This window comes from Anguilla rostrata, chromosome 1 (genome assembly GCF_018555375.3).
Source record: "Anguilla rostrata isolate EN2019 chromosome 1, ASM1855537v3, whole genome shotgun sequence".
NCBI classification, from domain to species: domain Eukaryota; kingdom Metazoa; phylum Chordata; class Actinopteri; order Anguilliformes; family Anguillidae; genus Anguilla; species Anguilla rostrata.
Genome location: NC_057933.1, coordinates 17,004,864 through 17,026,447, shown reverse-complemented (window position 1 = coordinate 17,026,447; position 21,584 = coordinate 17,004,864). Strand labels below are relative to the sequence as shown.

The 21,584-nt window shown below is 44.3% G+C and overlaps 1 protein-coding gene across 5 annotated transcripts in view; it reads right to left on the bottom strand.

Annotated features, from left to right (window-relative positions):
* LOC135250121 (pleckstrin homology domain-containing family G member 3) overlaps positions 1–21,584 on the bottom strand; it is a 69,682-nt gene that overhangs the window by 3,861 nt on the left and 44,237 nt on the right. For 4 of the 5 annotated variants that reach the window (XM_064326121.1, XM_064326129.1, XM_064326103.1 and 1 more), the window contains 14 exons: positions 15,551–15,651; positions 13,187–13,256; positions 12,998–13,044; positions 11,449–11,599; positions 11,142–11,273; positions 10,570–10,752; positions 10,393–10,485; positions 9,904–9,990; positions 9,751–9,784; positions 9,293–9,394; positions 8,364–8,396; positions 6,607–6,617; positions 2,835–2,948; positions 402–1,974 (listed from right to left, as the gene is read on the bottom strand). In XM_064326121.1, coding sequence (XP_064182191.1) covers positions 402–1,974; positions 2,835–2,948; positions 6,607–6,617; positions 8,364–8,396; positions 9,293–9,394; positions 9,751–9,784; positions 9,904–9,990; positions 10,393–10,485; positions 10,570–10,752; positions 11,142–11,273; positions 11,449–11,599; positions 12,998–13,044; positions 13,187–13,256; positions 15,551–15,651 — 2,731 coding nt within the window. Of the gene's footprint in view, positions 1–401; positions 1,975–2,834; positions 2,949–6,606; positions 6,618–8,363; positions 8,397–9,281; positions 9,395–9,750; positions 9,785–9,903; positions 9,991–10,392; positions 10,486–10,569; positions 10,753–11,141; positions 11,274–11,448; positions 11,600–12,997; positions 13,045–13,186; positions 13,257–15,550; positions 15,652–21,584 lie in introns of all 5 variants that reach the window. The other variant, XM_064326112.1, reaches the window with a different exon arrangement.

The following is a 21,584-nucleotide window of genomic DNA, read 5'->3' as shown; positions in this document are numbered from 1 at the left end:
CAGGTCAAGGAAACATACTGCATAGTGCACTTCCTAGGTTTTGAAAATCACCAAACACGTTCCAGTAATGTGTACGAACAGGTCAAGGTAGCGAAAACCTCTGAACTAAAACATTTCCAAGAAGCTTCGAAAGTAAAACCGCTAGTCTGTACAAGGCCCTAGATGGAAGACAAAGATCTTTTTTATACCCCACTAAGAGAATGTCTACTGTAGTCTCTGAAATTACTTTCCACTTTGAATCAAAAGGTGACACCCTTTTGTCCTGGTTAGAAGCCGGAAGTCTTTGTAGCGTTATGGGGATGAAAACATCTGTATGTTATTGCCTTTGAAACCTCACAGGCTTAACTCTTGGTAAATTCATACATACAAAGTCATCAGTTAAATGGATACTGGAGCCCTACCTCTGTCCTCCTTCTCCAGCCTTTCCTCCTGGACAGAGGGCAGGTTCCTCAGGCTGAACTGGCCCTCTACGTCCCAGCACCTCGGTCTCACCACTGGCCTGCTGTTCTTGATGCGCTGGCTGTACTGCCGGGCCAACTGGAACACCTTGTTCTTCATCTTCTCCACGTCCTGCAGGAGCAGATCCTCCTCCATGTTTCCCCTTAGGCTTATGACCCTGGGGATGGGTGCCCGGGAGACCCTGCTCTCCCGCTGGGGTCTGCGGGTCTCGTTCAGGCTGGCTGGCTGATCCGGACCCACCTCCCTGTCTGGTGAGGCGTTAACAGGTGAAGGGACTGTGGACTCCTCTGAAATCGTGCTGAGGTCGCACTCTTCAAGGATCATCAACGGCTCGCTGTATTCAGCTTCTGGCTTGTTGTTGCTGGATGAGTCCCTCTGGGAGAGGCTTGGTCCGGCTTCCCTGCCCTGGCCACCCTCCTTGGCTTTTGATGCACCCAGAGGTTCTGCCAGGGTCCCGTTGACCTCCATTTCCATGTCCTGCCACACCTTGATCATCTCAGATGAGGGCCGGAACTCCTCTTCCTTAACACTCTGGGACCTGGCCTTAGAGGTTGGGCCCTCTACGGACATATCAGCATCCGGCTCAGAGGGCTTTGTCTTCTGGTCTTTATCCAAACCTGGCAGGTTAAACACTGCCCAAGAAGCAGGACGGATATTGGGAGCTAGCCTAGTCTCAGTAGCCACGGCCTCTGCCTTGGGGTTGCCATTGAGGCGGCTGCTGAGGTTCCTCACCAGGCCGGTGGGGATGTAGGACAAGCTCTCCCTGCGCTTGATGCTGAAGCTGGCATCCTGGTGCTCGGCGTGCTCGTAGTAGCTCTTGACCTTGTTGATGAGCAGCTGGTCTTGCTTGGAGAGGGTGGAGTCGCGCCTCCTCAGAGATCCTCGGTCCACCTCAACAAGGTTGTCTGAGTTCGGGGAGAAGGGATTCGCGTCGGCTGTGGGGGTGGCCAGGTCATGGAGGCTCAGCGGGGGTTCGGAGGTGGTGCTGGTGAGCCTCTGCGTTTTGTCCTGGGGGTCCGTGCTGAGGCTGAGGGCGCTGCTGCTTCTGCTGCCCAGCCGCGGCGATGGGCAGCTCAGGGATCGCACGTCGTCAGCGATGAGGCTCCCGCGCCGCGACAGGCTGACGAATCGCTCGGCAATGATGCTAGCCTGGTCCAGCACAGACTGAGGGAGGATGCTGCTGGGTTCCGCCTCTGGTGCTGCTTCTTCTTCCTCTTCCTCAGAGGATTCTCCACTGCTCAGGGCCTTCACATTCGCCTGCTGGTGGATAGGCAGGGTCTCTGCCTTCTCCTCCTCATCCTCCTCCTCCTTCTCCACTTCATCCACCTCCTCCTCCTTTTCCACCTCATCCTTCTCCTCATCCTCTCCTTGTTCCTCCTCACGCTTTACCATCTCTGGGTCTGCAGATGAGTCTGGGGACAGGGTGGCCATGGCAACATGTTCTATATCCGAAGAGGCGCCTTCCTCACACTCCTCCGTGGCCCCTGACTGGGAAGGCGGCTGTTCTCCAGCGGACTAAAAGAGGAAGGGGGGAGTGATGATGAGCACAGCTTTATGTTGGTAGAAATTAAAGAAAAGCACGACCTGCTGGTATGGGATTACATCATTGACTGACTAGATGGAGCTCCCATTACTGTCTTAACACAAGGAGTAACATGGACCCACAGTGCCAATTTCTTTTTTTGACACTCTGATATGAACTCAAATGCTAACAAATAAATGCATAAACAGCTCATTTAAAAAGCTAGCTGAGGGAGACGTGCTCTCTGACAGGACCAGTAGTCCGCAAGAACTCGCCAGAGCTGTGAGCAGGAGATAAGGGAATGAGAAACTAGCCTTCAGATGTATCCTTGTTTTTTAGAACGAGCGCATTACGCAGAGCCCAGAAAATGCATAAGCTATCAAATTCTTTTCTTTTTCAAAGCAAACGATGACAGGCAACCACACAGGAGGAAGCCATTTTCTTTGTAACAACAGCAGGATGACTGCCTCCTGCACTGTGCATTATTATAGGGACTGACTGGGAAATATATGTAAACAGAACTGAAACAGGAATTAAACCTTTTTAGGAATTATACTCTGTGGAGATTTACAAAATTCTAAAAGCCAGGCAACAATTTTCTGGAAAGACACGTGTGGTGCTGGACCAGAGTAGCTGCTAAGAAATGACAGCAGTAGGAACAGACGGGAGAAAAAACCCCACAGTTTTCAAGTTTTTTTTGAACACTTGGGACTACTGAGGATTTAGTGTGGGTGTGGAGGGGAATGAACCATGGCCTTACACTCTTGGCTGCACACATGAAACCACGCTGTCAGTTCCAGTAACCGCATAGAATTATCTCCCCAACCTCCCTGTCCTCCAAACACGGCTTCACCTGTTCAGCGGGGGAATCACCATCCCCCGTCGCACATGTTTCTTCCTGACCGGACGATTGGTCATTCTCCATCTTGAGCTCATGCTCTTCAGTGACGTCACAGCCATCTTCATCCTTAGAGGAAGCAGGAGAACGTGGCACATGGATGAAAGAAAGCATTGAGGAATATAGATTTAATGTGTTACTGAATCTGTTAGTCTGTCAAGCCAGAGACAGTTATGGTTCTTGTGTACATCCTCCAATGCTTTTGCATTTTCTGAAAACTAGTGCAGACTGGGTACGTTAACTGAAAAGGCTAAAAATAGGCTAAAAGTGGAACAGCCATTTGTAGTTTCAGGAACAGGGCTATTTTCATTGAATAATTGAAATAAATATTTCATATTGTGCTAATTAAAACTGGTCTGTGCAAACTGCCTTTGAAATGTTAAAACTCATAAAGGAAACCTGTAGCTACTTTTGTTGCCAGAGGCTAAATTCGTCAGATTTCAAGGACCAAATTCACCTTTGATGTATTGTATTAATTATGAAGATCCATTGATCTATTGTTAAGAGAGAGGAGATGCACTAGGTCAATGAATTGGTTGACTTACTTGCAACCAATGGTTTAAGACCAGACCTTATAGTAAATGTATCAGTGAGAGGTTGTTATCCTGTGTTATCATTCACTTTACTGAAGTCTACTGAGTTTGTATCACACCAACTAATTCATTAGGGCTCCAGGTAGAACAGGCTTCCCCCAATTTTCTTCCCCCCAAATTCTACAGTTTTATAGTGACTTTAAAGAACCTTCTATTTAAACACCATGCTGCAAATAACCCGCCCTAATGTATTGGTCAGTGTTCACAAAATATGCTAATCTAACCATATTTTAGTGTGATAAAAGCAACTTAACAATTAAAGCTTCGTTTTCTCATAATGCCTACATGCCGTTTTACAAGGCACCGTAGGAAACTTAAACATATCACATTGTATATAATAATTCATATGCTCAAACCCTAAATGGTTTATTAGAAATAATAAAATACATTGCATCATTTCAACACAAATTTATAGCACATCATCTTTGATTCGTATTTCTTGATTATTTCCACACAGCATTCCAAGGCGGAAATTATGACAATTAGAGATGAGGGTATTGAGTCATGCATGCAGGAAAGACACTGGCACAGGTACTAGCCAGTGATGAGGTTTAAAAGTACCGGGTGACCACCTCTTCCTCAGACTATGTGAAACAGCAACACACAGTTTTGAAGAAGGTTCAAACGCTTTAATGGACAGGACTGTTCCAACCTGCTTCAGCGAATTACAGTAACTACTTTATACAAACTCAATTTCACCATAAATGGTCAGCATAGTGTCAACTTCAAACAAGCCTCATCATTCTAAGGCTCATGTGACACTAAGTACACCATCCATGTTCACATTTCATTATATTCCATGCAATTTCACACCTATTCAGATCAAACTTTTTCTATCATACCAGGGATTGGGTAGCCACCCTTGTTTTGTATTAAGATTACGCAAGTCAACAATGGCTCTTGATTAATAATTCTTGGTAGGTTATGTCCATGCACTGATTAATGTGGGAACCGGAGAAAGAGATGATCCATGCAACATCGATATGCTTTGATTAGCGAATGTTGGTCAGTGGTGGGCGTTTCCATTCCTTCTGTTAGTGGATTATGACACGACATGGTGTGAAATCTCAAGCAAATGATGATGATGATGATGATGATGAATGGCCAGGCAGTGGAGTGGGGGGTGGGGGGTGGGGAATGGCAAAATAGAAAGCCCGTTGGTGGCAAGGAGCCTCACCGTTGTAAACCGAGCGAAAAGCAAAGCCCTGGCCCTATAGTGCCAGCAGGAGATGGCGGCCAGCATTGAGCTGGCAAAGTCGGCTACCTGGTCGTCCCCCATCAGAATATCGTCCTTGTCACTCTCCCCCTCCTCCTCCTCCTCCTGCTCCACCCCACCCACACAGGGTGGCGTCCCTGGCCTAGGCTCCTCACTGTCACTAGGACTCAGCCGCTCCGGCGAGTCCTGCCTTTGGCCCAGTTCTTCCTCATCGTCCTCCACACTAGGCCTCTCAGCCTCAGGCTCGCCTAGGCTCGAGCCCAGGGTGCTGACACTAGCGCCAGCCTGCAGAGAGTGCCTGGGGGCCTGCAGCGTTCCTTCACTGTCTGCATGCTGTAGTGTGAAGTCAGAAATTGTGCGTCGTTATCGCAAGGCCGGTTCAGAGATGCAATTTGACTGCAGCTGCATTGATGTAAAAATAAATTTTTAATTACAAAGAAAAAAAATTATTCTCTGAATCATCATCGGTTTTGAAAAAATTGATTGCATTTTATTTCGTATTTGATTGCACAGGTCGGCAAATAATCAAAAAAGTTAACTAAAAAATGATGTGGCTAAATAAGGGTCTATGAGGGTCTATGAAACAAGAAAAAAATTGAATTCATCCAGTGCCCTGTTAGGTATAAAAAAAGTTCAAAAGTTAAATATTCTGAATGGACTCAGAGTCCTTTCATTATAAAATTCATTTGAATTACCCTAGTTTGATTCCAGAAGTGATTAGCCTAACTGTTTTGTTTTGCTTTAAGATACAATTTGTGAGTGGATGAGCTAATTACCTCTGTACGGTTTCGAATATTTTCCTTATTTTGTTCCAGGAGCTGACAATATCCAGAAGGCTTTCTTTATATTTGTGTATATATAAAACTAGGAGACAGTTTTTTTTTGTGATTTTTCTGAAACTGCTTGATCGAAGTTGTTCACTCAGTGTCTCTGTGTATCTGCCAACTGCACAGTCATATTCCATCTCTCCAAATAACTAAAGGCTTTTTTGAAAAAATAAAAATAAAAATGCTAGACTGAAATCAGTTTATTTTAGTCCATCGCTATCCTGCTGCCCTTTTGCCAGTTTTACCCATTTTTCCAGAAAGAGACAACTCTTTCTGTTGCACCTGCAAAAACAACCAAATCACAAATTCTCTAACAGCGACAGGGCCACAGTCCTTTGTATGTCAGCACAAGAGTGGAACTTAGATTAGCTCAGTCTCCAGAACACCTCAGCATAATCACTGCATGGTATATTTTTGGTTTTACATATGACAAAGTGAGTCAAGCTGTCGAACCATCTCCAATTCAAACTAAAAAGGCATATATGAAAGTACTCTATTAAATAAACGGAACGCATATATATTTAATCATTTCCCCTGGTCCCTTGCGTTAACTGCAAGATAAATATACTGAGCATTTATGGAAGCCCAGAGTGACACAATGAAGACCTGGCAGCAGAACAGGGGTGAGAGGGTGTGGAATGTGGGCGACACAGATGTGATTCATGCAAGCGGATGTGTGGAAATCACATCGCGTTTTCCCAGTGGTGCTGAAAACAAGGACCTTCAAATTTAACCAGAAAACAACAACATGCTGTCCCTGCATTTAACAGATTGAACCAAAACCCTTCACTTTTAATAAGCAACTTCAGTTCTACACTTAAACTGATCTGAGCTCTGCACTTTCTTGTCATTTCTGCCTGTCCCTTACAACCAGACAGTGCAAAACAGATTCTGGACCTTCATTCCAATTACCCGCATGACGGTTATCTTCCTGGAGCACATTGGAAATCACACTCACAATTAGCCTGGCATTTGCAGAACCCTAAATCTCCCTGAATCCATTAATGAGAAACAGCACAACACAGCACAGAGTAAACACAGACTTTGTCAAACTCAAGTCCTGGAGTCCAGGCTTATCTCTCAGGGCTTACCTTGAGAATGGCTGCAGAGTTCATGTAGATAAATGGGGAGAAAACAGAAAAAGAAAAAAAAACAAACATCAAATATGAATAATCATACAAGGAAAACAATAAATACAAAATTTTTGATAAGAATTATTAAAATGCATGATGCCAAAGGTATAATAACATGACATCACAGCTCTTTAAATGCGTTCTAATAAAGAAATGTTCTTCTCAGAGCTGTGCAAAACAATTTTCTGAATGTGCATTAATAATAGGACAACTGACCGCTACCTTTATCCACTTCAACCCAGGTTTGGTCATTTACACATTCACAATCTGATCGAGCCCGAGAACCGGACCTTCATGACATGAAGGTTTTTATATTTTTATCACTGACTAGCATGAATAATACAACATTCTTTCAAAAACTCAATCAGCTTCAACACAAGATGACAAGCCCCCACCCATTCCATTGCCAAAGAAGCCAGGGAAACAGAAATGAAAATGACAACTTCATTAAACTTGCGTCAAAACTGCATGCGGTGGGAGGGGGGTGAAAAGAAAGGTTCGCGCAAAAACTGTTTCGCTTTCCCTGTCACGGCCGGCGAATTAAAATTCACAAAAGAGGAATCCTACTGATCGGAGGCCAAAATCAAATGTGACAACTGAAAAGACCAAAAGCATCACAGAGACTTTCAATAATGCAACGCATTATTAACATCATTATTTGCGTGGGCAGAGAAGGCGAGAGCCTGGCCTTTGATCTCCTCAAGAGGACTGCGGTGCCGGGGCTGTCTGCTACCGAACTGCCTTTGAAGCCAGACTGACAGAGGTGCAACACGATGGTCCGGTGTGCTGGAGCATGCCGGTCACTGGGCCCTTATATTACACGGGCATCAGGGCTGTGAAAGCAGCCTAGCGGCTTGTCTTTCTGTTAGCAGCCTTGATTACTAAAGCTTCCTCTCACTTTCGCTCCAGTTTTATAGAACAAACAACATCTGGCATTGTGAGACTAGCCTGAAACAACCTTCCCTGCCCTGACTGCCAAAAGCAACCAGCCAGAGAGCAGGAGGGTGCGACTTTTAAAAAAGGTTTTAAAGATATTTTTAACTTCTTCAGGCGGGTAAAAGCTGTGGCAGAAAAAGCATATACCGTGCTATCAATTCTTTCTCAAAATATAATGTAAATAAAATAATTCATCAACAATTTCACTACTCAATCCAATCATATTGTTAAGGCTCACAAATAAACACAATCAGTGAGCTATGTTTGTATTTTATAGCATTATTGTATATATTAAGCTGTACTTAATATAATCAAACCAATTCTGACAGAATTTGAATTTCCACTCTACCTTGACAACTATAGGCCAATACATCTGTTATTTGTAGATCTGAGACAGGGATACAACTGGACACAATAATCCTGGATTATAATGATAGCAGCAAAAGATGTTCTTGGATGGAATTAAGGAAAGTGTGTTCTGGCTTCTTTCATCACAAAGAACAGAAATTAGTTCCCAAAAACGACCCATCCTCATTAGTCGGTGGCCATTTGCTTTATGTGAAGAGGCCTTAAATCTGAGGTGGTCACCACATGCTGCCTCCCTGGCTAATGCACACAGTGGACCTCTTTTGCAAATGTCACAAATACTGAAGCTGCTGCTTAAATTGAACCACAATTTTCAATAGCTGCAGCCCGCTCGTTTTGGAAATGCGCTTCAGTGGAGGTGTCGTTGCTGATTACAGGACAACAATAAGCGGGACGTGCTATTACTCTCTTACCTTTAGTGTTCTTTATGATCTGCTTGGCTGGTTCTGAAAGGAATCAATGACATGGAGATGGATAGTCAGCGAGTTTTTCAGAGAGAACACACGCAGAAGCACCGCTTCACTGTTTACAGCGGACCTTTAAATATGGTCCTTGTTTTGATGCAAACTGAGTAAACAGATTGATTAGGAAATCCGGTCCCATTATTAACACAGCCCTCGAATATGTTATGGGAAATAACCAAGAGGGAAAATGCATTCCTATTGAAGCCGCCTGAATGAGCTGCACTCACTCCAGCACCCTAATGCAGTACTAGAGTTAATTCAATGCATTAAATTTAGAATAGCTAAAGGCTCATTATGTATCATATATTTTCTAAGTTAAAAACCTTTCTAAGCACAGTTAATGTGTGTATGAATATTATGGCTTTAAAATATTATATTAATATAGAAAATTGAAGTATTTATTATTAGTTTAATTAACAGTCTGCTGTAATTTTATGCAGGATTCTGTCTGAGTGTTATACTTGCTTGTATTTTTGTTGCTGGCGATGACACTGATGATTTAGAATTTCAGTGCTTTGTATCTCTACTTGCGCAGTCAGTGTTTTACCAGGGTTTAATGTAATTGACTCACTAATGTTTCTTATACCATCTGGTACATTTTGCGCAGTAAAAGCTTTTCTAACAAATATTTTCTCACAAATTCACTTGTTTTTAAAATTCCATCAATGTGACTGATGGACTGGGAATGTGTATAGTGATTTGGGGGAACGGTGCCTTGGATAAAGGTAGATGCAGTGAAGGGCAATCTTTTTATAGTTATAAAAAGAACCTTTTTTCCCACTCCAGATGAAAGAATGTTCGGTGCAGTAAATGATATATGAGAGCAGAAGTTGAAAGGAAGGAGGGAGGGAGAGTTGAGCGGGGGACAAGTCGCTCACCTGACTGCCTCCTTCCTTGCCGCCCTCCGCCCGTGAAGTCGTCTGATTGGCAGGACACGGCTTTCTTCATTCTCTCTGGGCTGTACCGGTATTTCGATGGGTCTGGGGAGAGAGATGCTGCACTGAGGACGCCGAACAGCCGGAGGGACGAGAAATGCCCGCGGAGCGTACCTATGCGTCCCCACGGCATTGTGACACCTCTATACATCTCTCACCATTTTCCCCAGCCCTCTCACCGTTTTCATTTCATTTTCAACTTTCAAAACCTCACTAATAGTGTTTCTGGCGCTCTTATTCCCAAATCCCTTTATCCTCCACAGCAGCAGCATCGCTAATCTCTGTTACAATGTCTGCAAATATTTCATTCTGCTCCGTCTTGGGAAATGAACACAGACAAGGGAATGAACGTGACCATGCAATCTCCATCAACAGCAAACAACTTTTCAGCTGATACTCACATATGGAGTCCATCTCTAGAATAGCCTCTTTAGCCTGAAGGAAAAATGAATGAAAAGCTCTTAAAACAATAAAAAACAATTCAACACTTTGTTAATGTGCCCAGTACTCTGGGTAGGCAAAATCTATATTAAATACGCAGACCCAATGTGTACCTTCTGTGGAATGATGGCATGGTGGTTTTCTAAAATGAGCCTCTTTATGTGATGCGCCCATAGTCTTTTCTCCTCAACAGTCTTGGCCTGTAGGTATATAAAATTAAAAAACAGTAAAGGACTGATATGTATTGAAATAAATACATTTTGGGTAGAGAAACAGCCAGGTTGATCACACAGAAAAATATTTCCAGACTCAAAACACTGCCCTAATGAAAGCATTTTAGTGACCCAGTAGTATAAGTGAAAACATAAGAGGCTGTCTGTACAAATATTTGACAGCATACATGAAGGTATCTACTCATCCCATTGTCAAACAGTAAATAGAATCAACAGAAAATTATACAAAGCCTCGAAGATGGCATTAGTGGAGTTAACACAGATGGGTTTTTATAGGCAAAGGCAAACACTGGCAAATTAAAGACACCGTTGACTGGAAAATTGGCTTTGGGTAAAAACCTTTGAGGCCAGTAGCATGTGCACACTCACCTGCACCGTCTGAGGCTGCTTGGGGTGCTTGAAGTGGGCGATGCTGAAGCACAGGGAGTCCTTGGTGCTTTCGATCAGCATCAGCGTGGAGCACTAAGACAGATGAGACGGCCCTCGTTACAAACTGGATGGTGGAGACCATGTTTTCCTCACGGCACAGCACTCCAGCGCCCTTACCGAGAAGTGCGATTTGAAGACATAGTGTTCCCCTCTCTTCTTGGTGAAGATGAGCATCTTTTCGAAAAGGAAGAGCGTCTTCTCCTTCCTGGCACGGTGGACACGGAACGTCCCCTCCAGGACCAGCTCTCCGTAGGTGGTGAGGTCAGGCCCTTTCCAATTAATGAGCAGTGACTGGACCTCCTGCACAACAAGGGGGGAGAGATGCCAGTAAAATATGCATGAAATCAAAGCCATACTTACTCTCATTTCTTATTCTTTATTTACTTTTATTACTCATATCTCTGATTACTCATATTTTGGCAAGGCTGTGCTACAGTTTGCCTGTTATCTCTTCTTGACTGCATCTACACAGACGTCTTATACTGGAAAGTTCCCTTTGCTTGTTTGCTGCATCGTTCTATTGGAGAATGCCAACTGAAAGTCAGAAAAGTAGAAGAAGCTAATTTTGTGCATCCATGATAATTTATTATTAACAGTGGATGTGGAACCAGGATCAGTGTTTAGCATGTGTGTGTGTGTGTGTGTGTATGGAGGATATGAACGTGTACAAGCATGTAAAGGCCCCAGACCTGCAGTCGAACCGCGTGCTCGTGCTTCCTCTTCATGTCGTTGATGTACCAGGCCACGCCCGTCATGGTGTCGATGGCTTCCTCTATCACCTCGTAGCCTTCCTCCAGGGGGTCAAAATGTTTGGCAATCTCCTGTAGAGGCAGAGAACCTGCGAGTCAAGCCTGGTTCTTGGGTGTAACCGCACACAGAAAGCTGGTAGAGACTATGAGGTTGCTGGGAGAGGCGGAGTCTGAACAGGGCTCTGTGGTGCTACGCGAGGCTAAAGGACACAGAGGAAGCTGGGAGGGGCCAGGGAAGGGAGTATACCTGAAGCAGCAGGTGGTACTTGAGGATCCTCTGGACTGGTTTGAGCAGATAGGACCCCAGCGGGAGGGAACGTTTCAAAGAGGCCTGCCGGTCCCGGAAGAACTTGGCCAGAGCCTTGCTCCTCATGCAGTCTGTCAGAGCAGCAACCGAGCTGCACGCAGAAAGGATATCGCAGCGTTAATTAAGACACAGGTGAACAAAACTCACACACAAGCACAGCTTACAGAAGAGCAGCACAGAGCTCTAAAGCCCAGTTCACACAAAAGATTGGCCATGCGACAAAACCATTTGGAATGCTGCAGTGAGTACTTGCAGCAGTATGAACTACCCGTCTCAGAATGTTCAATGCTGCCGTTTGCTGTTGCAGGAGATTCAGCTTATTTACTTGCAGATGGCAAGTTTTAGAACATCGCAATGAGTCGCCAGTTGCAGCATACTGGGCCATGAATCTTTGGTCTGAATTGGGCTTAAAACTTTCAGAATTGTGCATGATAAAAGACGTGTTTCATATATAATTATTAAAAAGTGGAATAAATTTGCAGCAGTGGAACTGAAACACCTGGCTGTTAGGCGTAATACTCTGGCTGGACCCCAGAACTGCTCAGCCAATGGCAAGAGACTATGTAGGTGGGGGGAGTCACATGGTCTGCAGAATCCCTGCCTTTCTCTGAACTGAAACTCTGTCAAACTTGACAAGCAGACCAGCTGCACATACAGAGATTTCCTGGAGTGCAGGTTTTAATAATAAAATAGTATCAAATGGTGGAGGGCATACACTGGGAAGTGCTGACAACTCAATACATTTTGAGTACATCTGGTTCTGGCAGATGTCATGCAGCTAATCAGTCTTGTTTCTAACAGTCTGAAGCCTTTTACTTCCCAGAAATAGTTCATTTGTGAAAATGTTATCCTTTGCAGCTTTGTTAGGTCATACAAATCAACTGAAGCTTGTGGTGATGTTGTCAGGTTTACATACTGGCATATGTATGGCATTCATTATCAGCAACTGTCACTAGTAGAGTAACAACAGATATAGACCTTGCAATGCCATTTTTTACCAGTAGGTGGCACATAGACATCAATCATATGGCTTATCTTTACATTTCAGATATACCCATTTTTAGCATAAGAGGTTTATGGAGGACAATTAAAAAAACATGGCAGCTGTGCCACTGAAATCCTGCCAGGTTTCCCAGGCTGGCTAAGTACATGAATGGGATGCAGCACAACATTTCTTTCACGCTCCAGTGGTAAGTAAATTCAAGAGATGAAAAAATATAATTGCAGTCAGGCCAGCACAGAGCTCATATGTTCAGGTCTGTGGAGAGTATTTGCAGGCTTCAGTGGTACAGGGAAATATGCTAAGTGTACAGACAGGATCGCTGATTACCTCTACAGTCATCTCATTGAGCTGAGAATTCCTAGTCAAGTGATGGCCCTTCTGTGCATCACATGACCTTCCCATTCATCACACACAATCTCACACAAAGGTGGGGGTTCTGCTTGTCCCACTAATCAGTTGAAATTTAGCCACTTGTCTTTCACTTACTTGGGGTAGTTTGTGCAGTACTGTGTGTAGATTTCAAAATCCTGGCTCTGTGAACAGAAGGCGACATAATTGCCAAAAAGCGGGCTCTGGTTCTTCAACACAACTACTCACACATATGCGCCAAGTTAACAAAGGAATCGTAAGACATAAGAAACTGCGATTGTGAGTTTTAGAATGAATTTTGTGCACCTTGTCCACGAAGCACCTGGCGATGGCCACGGGGTCATTCTCGCACATGTCCAGAGTCTGCAAGAGCTCGCTGTAAAGGCAAAAAAGTTTGGTCTATGAACCCAAGCAGTCTGTGAGACAAATGCACTTAAAAAGAGACTGATCACAGAAGGCAAACAATAACACACTGGTGCCAAATCAGAAACAGAGCGCTTGCTTCTGAGAAGCTGTCTTCAGTGGCTGCAAGCCCTGTACTATTATTCTGTCATTGGCAGTGATCTTGCTCTAATCAAAGAGCAATATTTGCTTGTTTTGGGCAGACTGCAAAGAACCTATATCTAAGGGGGTAATCCCACACATAGAGGGCAAAGTCTCCATGAACTAATCACACTGGGAAAGAAAACCCATGCAGGAGCCACTGCAAACGAAACTTCAACCTCGGCATGCACAAACCAAAACGCTACCTCTTACCATCCAAGGCCATCCCACGCAAATAAAGCACTCCCCACTCGATCCACTGAATAATGAAAGAAGACAACACAAAGAGCGCAAATTGCCAAGCCAGCCCTGAAATGCACATGACCCCACATTTGAGGTCACTGTCCACATTCAGGTTCTAATCAGCGCGTGGAGAGACAAACAGTATTGGATTCTTTGTATGAAGAAGGCTTTGTATGGTGGTTTCATTTCAATCAAGCGAAGGAACACAGATCTAATGAGAAGACCAAAGACAGTACTATGTGGAGAGGCACGGGAAGGAGGAACACTATGTCCATACAACATGGATGGTGAGAAAAGGCTGGAGAACGGAGCTGGGAAGGGATTGGATCTGTGTGGCATGCTTCTTCAACCGGAAACACAGGTTTCTCAGGAACTTGTATCATCCTATTGTACATCAATGTCCTGGCTTAAATAACTGTACTGGAGTCAAATAGTTCCATTCAATGGCAATATTTTGTGTATTTCAATGCATTGCATTCTGATTAGAATTTCCTGTGACCATTTTCATCCAAATATTGTAATAATGTGTCCAAATACAGTGTGTTTATGAGTTCAGTATGTTCGGTATGAGATTGTGTATGGTTTTCAGTGCCAGCACTAAAACAGAAAAACAGACGCCCCTGAGCAGTACTCTCTCGTCTTCATTTGAAATGTGTTTTGCAGCTTTCATTAAAGGCCTTCTAGTAAAACCTCCTTCTTGCAGAAAATATCCATATAAAATACCCATGCCCAAAAAAAAATGAGCATAAAAAAGAATAACTTCCCCACTTCAGTTGTTGTATTACACACTGATTTTGTTACTGAAGTTAACCAACAGTGGCTGGGGTGTAGTAACAGAACAGCCCTGACCAAAGCTGGGATGCCCTCGCTGCCAGGTGCTATATGGCTTTGGTGGCTGTGGATAGGCCCCTCTAATGGATCAGGCCCTGAGAAAAAAAGGCTGACAGGCCATCTGAGAGAATACAGTCATTTTTACAAAGCAGCTTTGACTCTACTGAGCTCCAACTGCCGACGGTAACATGTGGGTGGGGGACGAGGCCACGGTGTTTGTATTTCAAAAACATGCCAGGGCTTTGCTTCCCTGTGACCCTCAGTGCTGTCCTGAGGTGTTTCCTTTGCCAGTTTGGCCTGGGATCTGAGAATGGATCTGCTGAGTCAGAGAAAGTGACGCCATGGTCTGGGCAGCATAAACACCTTCACTAAAGATATGGAAACTGGTAGCAGGAATTGGGCATATAACCAAGATGGCTTTTTATTTTATTTTATTTTTACATCTCAGTATATAGGTCGCCATGTGAATGCATATAAAATATATATTAACTCAATGTTTATAAGGACAGTTTTTTTCTTGTTCGTATAACTTGCTTTAATGTTCAGTAGGGTAATGCTCAATATCAAATCTGCACTTCTTGCATGGTCTGCCTCTCTTGGGATACTATACTTTCCTCCTCCAGGATACTGAAGCACTTGAATCCCTGATCTTTTCTCAGTGTTCGCACTGGAAGTCTCTCTGGACTAGAGGACCTGCTAAAGCACAGTAAAGTAGGGCTCTGAAAGGGCACACATACGAAACGGCTCTCCACAGGTAGTGGACTGAGGATGAATCACATAAAAAATAATGTCGGCACAAGAAGAAAAATGCTTCCAAGAAGAAAAAGTTAAATGAGGTTATGTAACCACTCCTATACATACAGGTAAAATGGCAGTGCTTTGCTACCTGATGAATGTCCCTGAGGGATCGAAACGTTCAGTTTTTTTTTTGTCATGTGTTCAGCACATGCATATAGCAGCCTACGGGCATTATCTCTTTAAGTAAAATAAAGTAAGTAGCTTAAACTACCTCCATGATGGAATTTGAGAAGAAAAGTAACAATAACTTCTTACCTATTGAACTCATAGATGTCCTCAATGTTTCCAAACAGGTCAGACACCTGCTCAGGCCGCATGGGAAGGTCGCCAGTGTCAATGATATGAGCCAGGTAGTCCTACAACACAAAACAGGCCATAGGGTCAGACTATTCCAATGTCTGAATGCAGGGCTTGCTAGACCATGTGTGAACAGTTATTTTTTGTACATAATTTAAAAAAATGTTTTATCAGCAAACCAGTCATTTCTGCACATAAATACACGTAAAGCAAGCAACTGTGACTTTTCAAGCATTTATTTTGTAACATAATAATTTGATGGTACAATAGTCACTGTTAAATTCTCAAAAAACTAGCATATTGACCACTGATGTGATGCATTTCTGCCTTCTGGTCAGTAGAGGGAGTGTGCACACAGCAGACAAACCTTTTCAGTGACACTATCACAGGTATGTTTTAATTAGTCAAAAACTGATCACAAAATACAGTGAATATCTTTTTCCCCTCAGTGAACATTGAGCAGGTAACCAAAGTGTACATATTTACGGGTACTGTGCTCTTGTGCAATCATTTGATTCTGAGATCATAGAAGGAGTGATTCCATTGCTCTGCAGAGTGTTGAAATTTCAAATATAATCCTTGAAGGCTCTTTTCAGTGCTTATATCTCTGTGTCAGAGATGCAAATGGCTCTGTCAGCTGCCACTGCCTGAACCCAGTCCAGTGGTTCCTCTCTACACACTGTTTGGCTCCCATGATCCTCTAGGTTACTGGTAGTTCAGAGGTGAGTAGTTTCCAGTGGAAAGATTTGACCATAACCATGGCACTACGACCATTTAGTTGCCATTCTAAGTTTCATATAATTTCAGAAGCAGTGTCCCAATAATCGGAGAGGCAGCATGTGTGGTGCACCATACAGAACTGAACATGTCATACTTGGTGAACAAACTCGCATGGTAAGTAGTAGTGCGCAGATACCTTGGGTGCATGCAAGTGATGGCCGGATAAGAAAACATGTTTACTCTGGTTTGTTGAATATTTCTCTCAAGGTCTTAGGTAAGAGACATGCTGAGACTTCAGACCTTGATCGACTATAACCACCATTAGTCTTGCCTCCTTCACTCTTCTACACACACAGTGCCCAAATCTTGGGTAAAGAAGATCTGCCTGGGCATGCATCCATTCTATTGCCAGAAATGCACTGAATTACAGATTACCAGGGTGCAACCTATGGTAATCCTTTAGGCATTTAATTTCTGCTTCGACTGCCTGGACTCAAATCGTGCTAACACTGCAATGAAAATCTCCCTGAGATGCATCAGGACCACACGGACAAGCAGCTGCTCTGACCGCAGGGTATCTGTGACAAATGGCTTTCAGTGGGGCAGGACACTACTTAAACTGATCTTCCTCACTTGGGTGGGTCTGTGCAGGCTGTGGCTGCAGATGATGGAATGCCTCTTTCAGCTTCGCGTGCATGGCACATTCTTTTACACTCCTTCAGATGTTCGCTAGCGATATGGGAAATATGTCTTTTTATGACTGTATGTGAGGAGCGCGGCAGAGGTGAAATATCAGGTTCCAGGTTCCCCCAGTTATTTATTTCCAAATGTATGCACAGTTGTGAATTATGTCTAAATGCAATGTATCCATTTCACTGCTAAAACATGGCCTTGGAAAGCATTCTCTGGGAAAACATGCTCTTGGAAAACGTTCGTATCCCGTCCTGGAAGTGTCTCACAGTCCTGCTCGGTCCTGGATGGAACTCCATTTCCTGCCGGGAGGAAGACGAGGAGCCTGGATATTAAATCCCAGCCCGTAGGCTCAAACCCAAAACACACAGGTCCAGGAAGTGACCTCGCAGCTCACTACCAACACTCACTCTGAAATTGAGCGTTGCGCACACTGTGCTAACAAAATCTGGGCAACTAAAAATACGATGATGGACAGTCATGAGATCCTCATCCCTTAGTCCAAATTTACACGACGAGAAGAGGGTTTTGAGTAGACAATGCATTCACCATGCATTAATGCATTTGAGTCCATATGTGAGCAGGAGCTTTTACCTATATTCACACGCTTACTAAACTACATTTAGAACAGAATTTCTTCATATTTCTTCAAATTTAAGACAGACTTCAATAGAACTTTCAGAAGGTGTAAGTCTAACAAAAATGTTTTAGTTGGGAGTATAGCAAGATCCAATCTACAGCACAGCAAAGGATGGTGTGTGTCTGTGTGTGTGTGTGTGTGTGTGTGTGCGCGTACGTGAGAAAGTATTCAGGGCTGGGGACCACAGTGACAGACGCGCAGCAGTCCCCCACTGACGGCCCTCGCGCACACAGGCGTCACTCCACACCACAATCTCAACCTAAACACACACAGTACGCTCGCCGAGGGCCTTCCGCTCCACCGAGCGTAACGAACACCGGCGCACGCGGGACGGCATGCTGGTCAATATTATCCCGGTGAGGAAAATAGCCAGAGAACGCTGACAGAGACCGAGGAGCGACCGCAGGCCCGGCTAACGTTACCGCGCGAGGCCGGGGCGTGCTGCTGGTTTACACGCGCGGGGGGGACCGTGGAGGCCGACTGCCTCTCGCTATGCAGCGGAAACAGGATTTACAGCGCTGCTGGCCCCTCCGGGTTAGAGGCCCTCTCACCCCCCCGCCTTCAGACGTATGAAAGCCCTAAACTCGCGCCGGGGCCGTCTGGGACCAAAGAACGGACTGCCCAGCCGCTGCAGGAATTGGCTCCCAGCTGACGTTTGATGAGCTCCACGCCGTTTCTCTGTTTACCGGCTCGTAGATCTCAGGAAAAGCTCTCCCTGTGATAAGATGCCAGGGCCCTGCTGTTATACTGTCACCACAATACAGTGCTACTTCCCACCAAAGCTAAGCACGCCTGGAAGCCTGGATGCTTGTTAAAAATGCCGTCCGTGTGTTCCAGTAGTGACAGGTTTGACAGAGAGTGCTACAATGCAGCAATGCAGATTTTGATTCATAATGCATAATGCATCAAGAGGACCTGATGAGAAAGTTACTTCAAAAAGAAAATGACATCAAAGCATCAAGGAGGTGTAGAACGGCAGCTCTTGAAGGGGCCCAGAATCACAATCCTGTCATTGCTCCGGGTTTCCGGGGCAGCTGTTACCATGGAAGCTTTGACGGGTCCACCTGAGCCAAACATCTGCTTAGACCTGTGATTGAAGGGTGTTCAGAGATCACAGGCGGCTTTTGCTTGATGAATAGAGGGCTGTTCGGGAGGTTTTTCATTCACAGCACAACCAAACCACTAAAGGAAATAGTCCACATCGCAAGAGCACAGTGAATCAATGTTAGTACAGCAGATCTGAAGTTCGCAAGGGGAACGCTAAATCAAATTTCATAAGCGTGCATTCTGTATAATACCACTTAGTTTCAAATTCCAAAAAATGTTATCTTTTAAACTAAGATAAATCATTCTTGCCTAAAAACACTTAATGTAATATTACATGTCATGTGCATATATACCATTTCAACGGCAGACGCCCTTAATAAATACCCAGGCACTTATCCAAAAATGACAGGGAGAAAAAGAAGTATGTTACCCTTCTGAGGTACAATGTCTGTATTTGTTCTGTGCTAAAAAAAAAATGACATTAAAACATGGCTGCCCAACCCTGTTCCTGGAGATCTACCATCCTGTAGGTTTTCATTACAAGCCAACTTTGGCACAGCTGATTCTACTAATTATCAGCTCAATGAAATCCCTAGCTATTGAATGAGGTGTGCCTTGTTAGGGCTGGAGTGAAAACCAACAGGATGGTAGATCTTCAGGAACAGGGTTGGGCAGCCCTGTACTAGAACATTTCTGGGAGTTTTCTTCCATGTCTTGGCAGACATGAGAAGCGTTTTGTTTCTGCATAATGTGGAGGTGAGAGGTGGAGGCGTTGCTATTGTTGGCTGGGATAGCCCATGGACCAGCACATCCTGCTTTCAGGTGTAGGGTTAACAGAATTGAGGAAACACAAAGGAATTCTGGGAGTGTCTGCCAGCAGCGCGTCATTACTCAGGCTCTACTTTGGGCCTAGTGGGCAGGCTGCCATTTCAACACCAAACTAGTGCCAACACAACACCCTGAGGAAGCAAGGTGGACCACAGTCGATGCCGCGATTCAGCCTGACATTGCTAAATGAGCACAAAACTTGACTGTAGTCAGTGCCTTTCATCATGGTTTCCATTTCTACCATTTCCTAAACACTTTTTCACTGCCATATTTGATCCCCAAGTTTGAATGCTCATTTTAACTGTAGGCCTGTCCCACAGCTACAATGACCTTTTGTGACTGCAGAGTAGATGCGTGTCCTCTTAGCTGCACATGTCTCCGATGCAGTCTGATTGTCCGTAATCCACCAGCAGAAATGTCCAGCTGTTGCACCAGAGGACTTCACAACTGATTTGGCACAGGCAGACTACAGGTACCCTATCAACCCAAGAAGTAGCTATTGTACAAAGGAGCCAGGAAATATCTAATTACGCCTCACCCTTTGTGGCTGTTTGCCACTGACACAGCCAGGATTCATTCTGGACTATAGAGTACATATCTGTGCTAAAAACAAGGGCATAAAGCTTGAGACACCAGCCAACAGCCCAACACAGGGCCATGCTGTACTAATCTCTACCCACAAACTGCACTGTTGACAGGGTGGAAACACTGGGCCAATGACAAGTATATGACCTGGATGTAAATCACGTGGAAAAAGCAGAAGCAGAGTATAATTATGAACGTAACAGAGTGAGCACATGACACTGTGTGTCACCACACAGGGGGAGCTGCATGGTGGACTCCCCAGGCCCCAGCGCCCCTTCCCCCAGAGGCTGTTCCAGCTTGAGTTTCTGGCATGAGCTGCTGCAGACCTTATCTACAGAAGGGATCTCTGGGGCAGAAAGACCCAAAAAGACCCTTTGTGCTCGGAGGATAAATTTGCCCTGGAATTCATCGCTTGGTTAAAATGTACGTTTAGAGCCAGGGGTGACAGAGACAGCTCCGCATACAGGCTGCGGAGAACTCAGGTGCTGCAGAAAACATTTCAATACAGCTGAACCACGTTCACATTCCTGAGCCTATTTATAAAGTTGTTTATATGTATAAAGGACAAGTTTGGCAACCCTTGCTATAATTTTAGTGCGGTGAAAAGGTGACAAAGAAACACATTCAGTGATACAATAATGCTTAACCACAACCACCCCCACTAAATCATCCATTTATCATCTATCTGTGGAACGGCCTAGTGTTTGCTTCAGCATTCAGCGCCACCTAGAAAGAATGCTTTAAAGCCTTGTAAAGAAGCAGCTGAATAGTGCCACATAACAGAAACCCAACCCAGACTCAAACTGAGTGCTAAACTACACACGTTCAGCTCACACAATTAACCTGCAAACAAACAACCACATACCAACATGTCAACAGTAACAAACCAAAAACTATATACTGTACTACAGCAACAAAACAAAAAAATTACAATTCTCTATTACAACAAACTAACACTTCTACGTTCTCCACAGCAACAAACCAATAATACTTGGGAACAACAAAAGTTGTTCCAACCATCTACATCGCTGCTTTAGCACTGCTAAATATATATATACTGCACTCACATAAATATGCCAGCGACACTAGTTTTCATTTACACTTTACTGGAAAAGCCATTTTCAGACAGGATGCTGAGGGTCAAGGTTGACACAACATGAGAACTATTTACAACAGTGCCTCCATATGTTGGAACTGTGACTCATTTTACTTCTCACCCTGGCAATTCAAAATGTCTGACCTCCAGCAAGACATGTGAGCGCGTAGATGTGCTTGAATGAACGTTGCAGTCTTCTGTTTGCAAATGAGGTTTTTTCAGAAAACTAAATATATTAACAACTAGAGGCTCCACAAAGTGCTTAATGGTAACTCCTGTCCTGTGAGAAAGGTGCTTCAGGGCTGAAGATTAGTTCCTCCTTTTCCCAGAGATAAGTGTTCTCAATATAAGAGCTAGAACAATGTGAGATGTCTGATTAAGTCAAG